This window comes from Ursus arctos, unplaced genomic scaffold (assembly GCF_023065955.2).
Source record: "Ursus arctos isolate Adak ecotype North America unplaced genomic scaffold, UrsArc2.0 scaffold_21, whole genome shotgun sequence".
Classification (NCBI taxonomy): Eukaryota; Metazoa; Chordata; class Mammalia; order Carnivora; family Ursidae; genus Ursus; species Ursus arctos.
The window spans coordinates 26,860,770-26,874,624 of record NW_026622886.1 but is presented as its reverse complement, the minus strand read 5'-3'; the positions used below and the strand labels follow the sequence as shown (position 1 = coordinate 26,874,624).

Genomic DNA, 13,855 nt, shown 5'->3' with positions numbered 1-13,855 from the left:
CTTCCTCAATTCTTTTCATTAATACCTTATAGTTTTCAATATATTGGTTAAATTGTTCTGAGGTATTTTATTTTTTGATGCAATTATTAATAGATTGTTTTCTTAATTTCTTTTTTCTGATGGCTCATTAGTGTAAAGAAACCCAACAAATTTTTGTGTGTATCCTACCACTTTAGTGAATTTGTTTATTAGTTCTAATAGTTTTTTGATTGAGTCTTTAGGATTTTCTATATAGCATGTCATCTCCAAATAGCTACCATTTTACTTCTTCCTTTCCAATTTGATGCCTTTTATTTTACTTTCTTGCATAATTGCTCTAGCTAGGACTTCCAAAACTATGTTGAATAAGGTTGTGAGAGTGGGCATGGTTGTTTTATTCCTGATCTTAGACGAAAAGCTTTACCTTTTCACCATTAAGGATGATGTTTAAGACTGATGTTTCCTTCTTGATTTTCTGTCTATTCTATTCATTGATGTATAGGGTACATCAGTCATCAATAAGATAATCTATTCATTGATGTAAGTGGAATATTAAAGTTCCCTATGATTATTGTGTTGCTGTCTATTTCTCCCTTTAGGACTGTTAATATTTGCTTTAAATATTTAGGTGCTCCTGCACTGGGTACATAAATATTTATTATGTTATATGTTATTATGTTATATCCTCATGTTGATTTGACCCCTTTTATCATTTTGTAACACTCTTCTTTGTTTCTTATTACATCTTTGTTTTAAGTGTGTTTTGTCTGAAGTAAAATCTGTTTTGTTTGATATATCTAGTAATTTTTTTAAAAAGATTTTATTTATTTATTTGACAGAGAGAGAAGCAGCGAGAGAGGGAACACAAGCAGGGGGAGTGGGAGAGGGAGAGGGAGAAGCAGGCTTCCCGCTGAGCAGTGAGCCCAATGTGGAGCTTGATCCCAGGACCCTGGGATCATGACCCAAGCCGAAGGCAGATGCTTAACGACTGAGCCACCCAGGCGCCCTGTATCTAGTAATTTTAAAAAAGATTTTATTTATTTATTTTAGAGAGAGAGAGAGAGCCCAAGCAGGGGGTAGGGTCAGAGGGAAAGGGAGAAGCTGAACAGGGAGCCTGACTGAACAGGGAGCCCAATGCAGGGCTCCATCTCAGGACCCTGAGATCATGACCTTGGCCAAAGGCAGATGCTTAATTGACTGAGCCACCCAGGTACCCTGGTACGTGTAATAATTTTTAACTATATATGGAACATTGTATATAATACAGTTTAGTGAGTCTGGAAATTGTCTTCCTTTCAAAGGCAGTTATGTTCAGTTCTGGCAGGTAGTTAAAGCATTTATGGGTATTTTTTTTTTCTGTCTTCTTTAATTTCATTCTCTCTTAGGACAAGCCATTTTAGCTTTCAACTCTTAGTGCATGTCCCTACCCCAGGGCATTGTGTTCACTCCTACTGCACAGTCTTTCTGGGTTGTAGCTCAATCTGTGAGAGACTCAATTAGGTATCATTTTGGCTGGGCTCAGACGCCAGTGTCTTTTGCTGCTACATGAACTTAGTGTCAATGAATCATTCAGCTTTCAGCCTTACAGTGGGTGATCTCTGCTAGGTTTTTCGATCTTTCCCTGTGTGTGTGACACCTCACACTTGTCCATGGACCTATGGTGAATCTTTACATAGACTTCTCCCCCCAATTCCCTCCTCACAACATATATACACACACAGCTTCTTCTCAGTGCTTTTCATCATAAACTCCAGCTTGTTCTAATCTTTGCCTCCTCACTCAGCAAAAGAGCTTCTTTATGTCTCTACTGCCCGGAAGTGGTAAACTGCTTTCAGACAGAAAACCACTGTGATTGTAGGCTCACCAGGTATGTTTCCCATCTCTCAGAGTCAGGTTTAAAAACAGGTGCTTCCTATGTATTGTCTAGTGTTATGGTACTTTTCTGTGGGAGAACAATTCAATATTAATTACTCTGTAATGTACCCTAGATTGACTTACTATTCTTAATTTTGAAAGTAAAATATGTCCATGTAACTCTGTTTAGGTGTGTGTTCCATTTTACCACTTATCTTATTACTTTAGATTTTACTTCTTCAGATTTTATGCTAATAATCTGGCACAAACTGTTCTAAGCCCTTTACATACATTACCTCATTTAATCCTCACCCAGTAAGATAGGTATGAGCCTGAATCACAAAGCAATTGTATGGTTTGCATAAGTTCACAAAGCTCTAAATGGGAGGATTATAATTCTAACAGCAGAATCTGTGTTCTTAACGTAGTCTCTTTTTAAAAGCACACTGTATTCTGCAAAATAAATAATTTTTATTGCCTTAATACCTAACCAATAAATAAATGGTCATTGATTTATGATTCCTTTTCTTTCTCTGTTATTACCTTCTATAACGATTTTTATTGTTTATTTTTTATAGATCTTACAAGTGCCATTAGGTGGTTTGATGCATGCTATTCTCTCCATGAATTATCTCTCACTGGAAACCCACTTCTTCAAGAAATAAACTGGAGGTAAGAAACATTGTTGCATTCTATTATATACTTAATTATGGTTGCAGAAAACACAATTTGATAAAAATTGTTCTGTGCATATTAATTGCTTGGGAAAAGTTAATAAAAATAATTTAAAAGTTATTCAAAACAAGAAATTTTTATAATATTAGTTTTAAAAATATGGTGGGGGAATGGGATAGACTGGTGATGGGTAGTAAGGAGGGCACGTATTGCATGGTGCACTGGGTGTTATATGCAACTAATGAATCATTAAACTTTACATCAGAAACCAGGGATGTACTGTATGGTGACTAACATAATATAATAAAAAAACATTAAAATAAAAAAAAATATCTTCAACCTAAAACAATGTTTTGCACATGTATGAACTGATGCAAATTTTAAATGACTATTTTGATCCATACTATTGATTCTGTGACAATTTTAATATAATGTTAACTTAGGGCTTGTGTTTATAGAAAACATATTTATTGGGAATTACTTTTTACAAGTTATCTAAATCACATAGCTTTCTACTTAAAATTATTTTTTTCCACCAGTAACTTTATTTTCTTGAAAGAGATATTTGGTGTCTGTTAAAGTATGACTTATAGGCCTATGTGAATCCATGCCTCTCTTTGAAATATTGCAGCCCCTAGATGTAATAGAAGAAAAATATTTTGTAATTTTTTAGAATGGATTTTCTTTTAAAAAAAAATGTTTCTAATCAGAAATTCTCATACTGTACTAACACCGTTTCCCTCAAAATTGACCAGCATCTTTTTTCATGATGAGCCTTTTTGAGATAATTTTCATACAACAAAGTTCTTCTGTTTTATTTATGAGTATGAATATGGTATAAAAACCACCACAATTAAGATATTAAACCTTTTTACCACCTTAAAAAATTACCTCATGCCCCTTTGCAATCAGTTGCCTCCTTCAAACTTTAAAAATGTCTCTCCACTCTTTAATGGCTTTCATTGTTTCTGATGAGAAGTCTGCCAACATTCTCTTTGGAGCCTTCTAGTGTTTTCTCTGTACCAGTGGTTTTTAGCAATTTGATTATAATGTGTTTTGTTGTGGTTTTATATAGATTTACTCTTCTTAAGATCTGTTGAACCTCTTGAATCTGCTGAATTGTAGTTTCCATAAAATTTAGAATTTTTTTGCCCATTATTTTTTTCACATATTTTTTGTCTCCTTCCTATCTTGTCCTGCTAGGATGCCAATTTCACCAATATCAGATCACTTGATATATTCTAGAAGTTGCTATTGTTCTGTTCTTATATATATTACACTTTTTTTCTGCCTGTAATTCACTCTTAGCAGTAATTGCTATATCTTCAAGTTTTCTGATATTTTCTTCTTACATATCTATTTTGATGTAAGTCCCATCCAGACTTAATCAGTTCAGAGTTCAGATATTGTGTTTTCCATCTCTAGAAGTTCATTTTTTTTAACATTTGCAATTTCTCTCCTAATCATGCTCATGTTTTACTGAATCATCTTGAACATATGAAGAATATTTAGAATAGCTGTTGTAAAATCCTTGTCTGCTAGTTTCATCATCTGTATCATTTTGGGGTCTATTTTTGTTGATTTTCCCCCCAGTTCCAAGTCATATTGCCCTGCTTCTTGCATGCTTGGTCAATTGTGATTGTATTCTGGATATCTGAAATTTTATACTGTTGATTTCTTAATTTTGTTCTTTTTCTTTAGGCAGCATCTATTTTGTTTCTGACGTACAGCAGCTAAGTTACTTGAAATTAGTGAGATGCTTTTCAAGCTTGCTTTTAAGTTCTGTTAGGAAAGTCTCAAAGAAATCTTTAGACTCGTGCCAGTTTAGCTTTTCTGCTATGGGACTGACTCTCTGGTGCCTCTTGTATACATTCTTTCAACTTTGGCTGATAAAAATTATTCCCAGCCCTATGTGGGTTCCTGTAATTTTTCTACCTTTTGCTTCCCCCTGGTTCTTGCCCTTGGCCTTAAGTGGTTTTCTCTTATATATCCTCAGATCATTGCTTGTTTACCCAGGTCCAGGTGAATTAAATCCCAGAATTCTGAAAGACTTTGCATGTGTCCACTTTTCTAGTACTACTGCTGATTCTGAGCTAAACTCTTGTCTCTTTTTATGTCCAGCCACATGCATTTGTAAGACAGTTTAACATGATTTGTTCTATATTTGACATTTGTATCATATTAAGTCATGGGTACACGAAGACAGAACAAGCCAAGAATAGACAGGATGTATAGCCTATTTAGCAAGATAAGTTTGATAACACACTAAGTACAGAGAAAGGCAAATATGTACTGGAATTCAGGTAGGAGAACTTGCTTCAGGATCCTCAGAGTTTGGATCAAATCTTTAAATCTTATCAATTCAATCAGGTAGTGAAATATAACATTTATGAATAAAATATAGACAAGGAAGAATACATAATTGAAAAGAAAGTTGTTGTGACATCTGATCCTAGGGAAGAAGCATTGATTCTTTGTCCTCATTTGGTTTTCCTATGATGTGTGGCCATAGCCATGAAGATCCTGGTTCTGATGACTTCCAAAGGAATATATCTTACAGTAGAATCAATGATCTGGTAATGTTTAAAATTACTATATCTGACTTAATCCACTGGTAGAACAAGATAAGAGAGTCTAGAAAGTAGTCTCTTTCCTTCCCTTGTCTGAGGCCACTGCAAACCTCTGACACTCTCTTTCCACAAGTATTGATTTTCTGAATTGGTAATTGGTCTTTCATTAAGAAAATAGCATTTTTATACCAAGTCAAACACCTGTGTAATTTGCTACTTGTTGATCACAGAAGTGTGTGTCACAGAAGAGTTACTATCTTTGCCAGAAAATGTTTTTCCATTTTCTTTAAAGCGCAATTTCCACATAAATTTCTAAAGTTACAATATTTTTTAGGAAAACCTGGCATGTTTTTACATGTTTTAGAATAGAACTTGTCAATTTCTACTTTAGAAACATCTGTTTCCAGGTGCAATTTAAGCTGTGTAGTATAGAGGAAAGACTACCACCCAGTTAAGTGGTTTTCAAAGGCGTATCCCCTAGACAAGCAACTTCATCATCACTTGGACATTTGTTAGATATGCAAAATCTTGGACACTGTCCATACTCATTTAATCAGAAACTAGGGGATAATGTTTAGTAATGTGTTTCAGTAAGCCCTTTGAATGATTTAATGTACACTAAAGTTTGGAAATCACTGTGTTTTAAAACAAGGATATCCTATTCCTGCTCCATACTGTGTGATCCTGGACAAGTAACAACTTTCCTGTGTCTCTGAATCCTCACTGACAAAATGAAGATAATAATAATACCTATCTTATGGGAGTAGTTATGATAATTGAATGAACATATTTTGTTGGGCACAATTCCTAGAATATGGTAAACATTCAGAAATCTATTTTCCATGTCAAGGCTAACCATACTATGGGCTCTTATTAAATCACCACATATTTAGTGTATGCCTACTATATCCAGCCAATGTCCCAACATTTTGGTCACTATAAAGGAGATTCTGTGCACTCCATGATTTCATACCACGTTTATAATCTCAATAGGGATATAAAATATATGCAAAAAATGATAGCCATGAAAACTAATAGTGATAGAAAGCACTGTCATAGTGTTTACTTTGTGCCCAGCATTGTTCTCATTTAATATTTACAGTATGCCTGATAAAATAGCTAGCTAGTATCCCCATTTTACAGGTGCAGAAACCAAGGTTGCACAGCTAGCTAGTGAAAGAGCCAAAATTCAAACCCATGCAATCGCCTTCAGTTTGTGCTGTTTAACTCTCAGATTTCAGTACCTCATGGCAGTGTCAGATGACTAATGTAGGCAACAAATATGCTTTAGAAATCCCTTCTTAATTTAGTATGACCAGGAAAAAACTATCTTTGCTGAAGAGGCAAACTTTGAGGTAAACCTCAAAAGTTTGATAAGATTTAAAATCAAGTTAAAAGGGGAAAAAAGGGGGGCGCCTGGGTGGCACAGTGGTTAAGCGTCTGCCTTCGGCTCAGGGCATGATCCTGGCGTTATGGGATCGAGCCCCACATCAGGCTCCTCCGCTATGAGCCTGCTTCTTCCTCTCCCACTCCCCCTGCTTGTGTTCCCTCTCTCACTGGCTGTCTCTATCTCTGTTGAATAAATAAATAAAATCTTAAAAAAAAAAAGGGGGGGGGAAAGGCACTTCTGATGGAGGAAATATTGATGAAAAGGAGGGAATGTGAAAGGGAAGGTTAGGCTCTGGTCTATTTAGGTGTAAAGTAGATATAGTGGGAAATACCTTTGGAAGGTAATAAGAAATCAAGTGCATGCATTTACAGTGGGTCAGAGAACGGCCTGCTATCTACACATATTACTCCATAGCGACTCTGAGTTGGGTTCTGTAATTATCATTCTGATTTTATAGAGGCATTTACTGAGGCTTGGATTCCCTGTGATTTGCCTAGTTATGATATAAGTGTCAGGGAAGGGATTTGAGTTCTAAAGCCTGGGATTTAAATACTTTGCTTTACTGTTTGACATGATATATTGCTGCCAGATTGTAAAGGGCCTTGTATGCTAGAATAAAAATGTCTCCTTTATCCAGTGGTCATGGAGAGAGCCTATAGCATACTAGATATATGTATAGGCCTTGTGACTAAACTGCTCAAGCGCATGTCTAGTTCCATTACTTCCTAGCTGTTTGCCTTGCACAAATTACTTAATCTAGCTGTCAGTGTCTTCATCTATAGAATGGATGTAATAATAGTAGCTACCTCAGGATTTATTCATTAAAGTAATGTAGGTTGTACTACACAACAATGAACCCAGAAATCTATGTGGTTTAATACAATAGAAGCTTATTTTTTGTTTATATTGTGTCTGATGTGAGTTCAGCCTGTCTAATCTAAGCAGACTCAGAAACTCTAGATACTTCCAATTTGTGGCTCTGTGTCATGTAACTTCATTGTAATCTGACTTTTTTAGGTTATAGATTCTGGTGAGGGAGGGAGAGAGGCCACAGGTTAAGAAAAACTGACATTTAACCACTCTGCTCTCAAAAATGGCATTGATCACCTCTTATATTCTACTGGCTGTAACCAGTCATAAGGCCAAACTAACTGCAAAAAAGACCAGAAAATGTAGAGAAGAACATGAGGACCAGAGTATTTTAAGGAGCTATAGAGGAATTTTGAATAGTTGTATGAAAAGGAAAATAGTGTTTGGGGAAGATTTTTTTTTCAGCGGCAAAGTGATAAGAGATTAGGGAAAGTGGCCAAATTAAATGTTATTAGAGTGTCCAGGCATTAAAAAAGGGCTAAAATTGAGTAGTGGAAGAGGTCCCTGATTATTGTACAGATCCCAGAAGAGTGATCTTAGAGTGAAAATTCCCACACACAAAGAAGAGTAATTATGTCTAAAAGGCTCTGTTTGGCAGGTGATATTATATATAATGAAAATATCTGATGGATTATTTTTACATAGAAATTTTTATTTTCTACGTGACTATATAGACTATATATGTGTGTGTGTATGCGTGTGTATAGGATATATCTGTATATATCATAGATGACCAAAATTATTTATTGAAGGAATACATTACAGAATTTTACATTATAATGTATAAAAGCTTGAAAAAATGCATGTTTCAGGCCCTCTAAATTTTATTGAATTTTTAAAATTTTACTTTAGTGATTGAAAGTGTTATTAGCGATAGATTGACAATTGATTTATTGAATTGCAGTAGTTATCAGTGTCAGTTCTACAGCTGGAGTTCTTAGACTTTTAGGTTACCATAATGTTTGTCAAGTTCCTCATGTCCTGAAAAACTGATCTTAGGACAAATTATTATAGGAAATACCAACTACTAGTTAATATCAACTTATAAGGAGATCAGACATTGCAGCTATTTAAAGAATTTGTGTATATATGTGAAAAGATCCCCTAACTATGTTTCTAGACCTCTTGCCAGCTGGAAAAAGGACTCTCTCATTTGGAATAGAAGTAGTAAAGATCCCCATCTAGATGTACGAGCTCAAGTTCTGGGACTGTGCTTTTCTTACATTAGGGTTTAAAACACTAATCCCCAGGTATAGACTCCTCGTATTCATTTATTTTTATTATTTTATTTTATTTTTTAAAGATTTTATTTCTTTATTTATTTGAGGGGGGGGGAGAGAACGCTCAAACTGGGGAAGGAGCAGAGGGAGAGGGTCAAGCTGACTCCACACTGAGCACCAAACCCAACTCCGGACTCAATCCCAGGACCCTGAGATCATGACTGAGCTGAAATCAAGATGCTTAGCCAGCTGAACTACCCAGGTGCCCCTTTGGGTCCTCATTTTTAGAAAGCAAACCTTAGAGTGAAACTTCTCACACAAAAAGTAGGTGTAATCATGTCCAAAAGACTCTGCTTGTCAGGTGATATTATTTATAATGAAAATACCTGATGGGTTGTTTTTAGGTAAATATCTTTATTTTCCTCAGTAATTATATAGACCAAATCTATGATGGCAAACAAAAATAGGTAGTTGTGCCCATTATTCAGAGCAAGCTCTCTGGGGGCCATGGTTTTTCTGTTAGGCGTTGGGCAAATAGGACATGAATTCTCTTGCTGATTTGATGTCAGTTTCCATTCAAACAGCTGCCATGTTGCCAGTTGCAATAACTAGAAACAAACCTATATCCTGAAATAATCTTTGAACTTATTAAGGTTTTTTTGTATGAAGAAGTTTGTTGAATCAAATAGGCTCATAGTAAAATATATTGATATAAATCTATTTTAATATATAAAGATAAATATTCACATTTTACCACTATTATACTACTAAGTATATATACTTAGTGCTGTACTAATATATACTATACTTACTAAGTATATATACTTTAGAGTTTTAAAGAAAATATTTAGTTAGGAATAATATTGAAAGAAAAAGGTAGTATTTATATTATAGACATGTACAATTATTTAGCTATTATAGTTTTTATGTTTAAATGAACTTTATTGGACTAGACTCATACCAACTTGAAAATTTTGCTTATCAAATTTCACTTAGATCAGTTGGCCTAATACAGCTTTCATAATTTCAAGAAGAGATTCAGTTATCTAAAGGATTTTAAATCCAGTAATCTATAAAATATGGATTTGTTAATGAAAGGATCAAGTCAAACTTTAAGCAGTGTGTTCCAATGAACTTCACATAACCCCTTGATACCAACAAAAGGATTAGTTATAGATTTTCCCAATTGGCTTCTTACTTTCATGTCTGGCCAGTGATAACATGGACAAAACTGATGTACTAAAAAAATCTCTTTTTAAAACTTAATCTACAGACTCAGTTTGGAATCTCCTTGGGGAATGTGTTTCATTCATTGATGATGAATAGAGTCTCTTAAGTGACAGAATATTCACCAGGAAGTTTTCACTAAATGAAATATTGATTCAGCCCTTGGCTAGGAGGAGCCCAGCTGGAAAAACTAATGTTGAGATCTCACAGTATTCTTATACTTCATTTCCAATATGAATCAACTTGTTACAGCACTTTCTAATATATTCATCATAGACTCTTATAAGGCTGCATTTGAACTTAAGGCCAACCCATTGCACTACTAATTTATACAGATCTGAGAACTATTCCTTAAAAAAATAAATAAGAAACAATGTTTAACATAAAACACTAAATCTAATTTTGATATTTATCAACATTTAATGTTGATATGTGATATAAATCACAAATTTCAAGATATTGTCATAGTCTTGAATATCCAAACAAGCTAAACATTTATATCCAAAGAAGTTTCAAATATTCTTTTTTTTTTAAAAGATTTTATTTATTTATTCGACAGAGATAGAGACAGCCAGCGAGAGAGGGAACACAAGCAGGGGGAGTGGGAGAGGAAGAAGCAGGCTCATAGCGAAGGAGCCTGATGTGGGGCTTGATCCCATAACGCTGGGATCACGCCCTGAGCCAAAGGCAGACGCTTAACCGCTGTGCCACCTAGGTGCCCCAGAAGTTTCAAATATTCTTAAACTGTTTGGGAACTTTTTAAATATAAAGGTGATGAATTATAACATCAAAATATTTTCAGTGTGAAAATTCAAGCCCTGTTGATCCACATTCTCTATAATTATTTCCTGTAGCTATAATATGTAATGATATCTATATCAATAACCATATCCAAAATACAGTATTTGATGACAAAATTATAATTTTTCCCCTTGCTGATCTGGTTAATTAACATCCAAACAGCTTCCACAGAACGCCATTTGCAGTATCTAGAAACAAACCTAATATCCTGTATTGCCTTTGGATTTTCTTATTTTTCATTATTTTAGTTGTCCAGAGCATAAACAGTTGTTGTTTTAAATTCAGTATGCTGGTAGTAAAATATTGATCTTTCCATTAATCTGATAAAGCAAATTCTTATATTTTTACTTCTAAGATTATATTAGGTTATTTAGTTAAAATGGATCTTCATTTTGTCATCAGTTATTTTTGAATAGAAAGCTGGTTTCTTGGGGCACCTGGGTGGCTCAGTCATTAAGCCTCTGGCTTTGGCTCAGGGCGTGATCCCAGAGTCCTGGGATCGAACCCCATATCAGGCTCCCCCACTGGGGGTCTGCTTCTTCCTCTCCCACTCCCCCTATGTGTTCCCTCTCTTGCTGGCTATCTCTCTCTCTCTCTGTCAAATAAATGAATGAAATCTTAAAAAAAAAAAAGAAAAGAAAGCTGGTTTCTCTGTATATGTGATCTGTACTCTGTAACTTCAGTGTTATAAGAATACTTTTCTTAGGGGCACCTGGGTGGCACAGCGGTTAAGCGTCTGCCTTCGGCTCAGGGCGTGATCCCGGCGTTCTGGGATCGAGCCCCACATCGGGCTCCTCTGCTATGAGCCTGCTTCTTCCTCTCCCACTCCCCCTGCTTGTGTTCCCTCTCTCGCTGGCTGTCTCTGTCGAATAAATAAATAAAATCTTTAAAAAAAAAAAAAGAATACTTTTCTTAGAAATGTTCATATCATTTATGTAAAACTAATGGCAATGTTAATCAGTAAACAGATGATTGGAATATAACTGTCCAGGCCCACGTATCTCTTATTTTAGCAAATTCTCTGACATATAGGACAGGATACAAGCTTTCAAGTAAACTATGTTTTCCTTAAAAATTTAAGACAATTATGAATGATTAGAACTTCAAAGGTGTTTTTTAAGTTTAATCTGGATCTTCTCTGATATTATTTTATTTTTTGAAGATTTATTTATTTATTTGAGAGCGAGGGAGAGAACATGTGCATGCATGCACATGAAGGGGAGAGTTGAGAGGGGGCAGTGGGAAGGGGAGAGGGGAAGCAGACTCCTGCTGAATGCAGAGCCTGATGTGGAGCTCAGTCTCAGACCATGACCTGACCTGAGCCAAACCAAGTCAGATGCTTAACCTTAACCACCTGAGCCACCCAGGTGCCCCGAGCATCTCTGATTTTAGCACAACTCGTTGTAGTCTATTTTCCTCCCAATGCAGTGGTTCTTAATTCTTTAAGGTACATAAGAAAGACTATATTTTTAAAAATGCAAATTCCCCAGAACCCACCAACAGGGGTCTTTGGCGAAACTGAATCTAAAAAAGCATCCCAGGTACTACTGATAGAGTAGTTCAAGGACAGTGCCTGAGACACTGCCCTATAGGGTTGAAGACACATGGAGGGATCTAGCCTTGAATTCCCATTCCAGTGAATTTATAGAGTGACTAAGATAAAAAATAGATGTTTGAGACCCTGTGTCTCTCATTATAACAGCATGAGTATTTTCTTCCTTTTGTTGAACCTCCTTAATTAGACAAAATGAGACCTGAAAGATGACTGTTCAAGAGGGTCTTAGCGTTACTTCATCTGCATTATCACTGTAGGTCCAGGATCCTGTTGAAAAGTTTTATAGGTCCAACAGCTTACTGTTATTGTTTAACCAGAAAATGACTATACAATAGAAATAAATCAGCTTTACCTAACTCTTAAGAAATCCAATTTACAATATTATCTAATCTAATTATCTTATCTAATTTTCCTTGTAAGATAAACCTATTCAAAGACCAAAGCCTGCTATTAGCATACTTCTTTCCTTCTGCTGGCTGGGTCCACACTGGAGACCAAGGTATCAGACAGAAATTCGTCTGTACACAAAGAATTAGAACTGTTGGTTATTGTCTAGGGCTAGTTCCATCAAGTTATCGAAGGCTTATGTTTGCTTTTCTGTGTTTTAGGAGATATGATCTAAAGAAATAAGATCACTAATAGGATTAGAGCATCTTTTTTAAGCTGCTATGAACACCTATACAGTTTTAATTTTTAATACCCTTTATTATCACATTTCAAAAACATCTTTACTTCATACCTGGCATTTTATAGCTATAAGTAAGTTTGACATTATAGTCATGTCTTGAAGAAAACTTGGCTGGATACTTTGAGGGAGATTAAGGATGCAATGTAGCTTCATTAGTAATGTAATAAAAAAACTTGATAGGATAGAATATGGATAGTTAATCTCTCCATTATATTTTAATTATTATCAGCTTCAATTTCTGAGATTAACCTTTCCTTGCATTGATGATAGCCTCAAAGATTTTATGTTATATTTAATATTATACCTGTGTGATTACCTCGATAACTTCATCACCTGTGATGAATAGCTACTATCTTAATTAGCATTCTGCTTTTGAACCACATATTAAAATGAATCAAAACAGAAATATAATATATGCCACTTATTTAACCCTTTCTGATAAGTGTGGTAGTTTATGATAGGAGAAATATTGGTAGCTTCAGCCTAAAAAAAGCCTTAAAAGAAGTTCAAAATATATAGACCCAAATTTTCACTTGATCTTAGTCAAAAGGCGGAGAAGTGATAGACCCAAGTTTTCTTAACTAGCTTAACCTCTTTAACTTTGTAAAACATCTGGTAATTATCTTGAAGAACAAAATCAATTTTGTTCCCTCTTTCCTTACTTAAATATCTGTAAGAAAAAAAGGTATTATTTCTCAGAGAGTGAAGGGAGGTGAAGGTCGGAAATTAATCATGTGCTCCTAGTAAAGGAAAAACTGTGGTGTTCTTTTTTTTGCTTTAATTTAAGGAGATGTATTTATACCTTTCTTGTAATTATCTTTTATTAAACACTATCAAATCTTAACTATATGTAGCAATGCGTTATGACTTTAGTTGACCTTTGGAATCTGTGCCTTAATGGACCCCTTCCTTCATTTATATATAAATATAAATTATATGTAAATTATTTATATAAATATATAAAATTATATTTTACAACTGTGTTTATATAAATAGATATGTCCACTCTGACTACACCATCTAGGT

At 34.9% G+C, this 13,855-nt stretch overlaps 1 protein-coding gene across 1 annotated transcript in view; it reads left to right on the top strand.

Annotated features, from left to right (window-relative positions):
- Nucleotides 1-13,855, top strand: part of LRRIQ1 (leucine rich repeats and IQ motif containing 1) — a 177,474-nt gene that overhangs the window by 59,325 nt on the left and 104,294 nt on the right. The window contains exon 14 of the mRNA XM_057316341.1: nt 2,412-2,505. Coding sequence (XP_057172324.1) covers nt 2,412-2,505 — 94 coding nt within the window. The remainder of the gene's footprint in view (nt 1-2,411; nt 2,506-13,855) is intronic.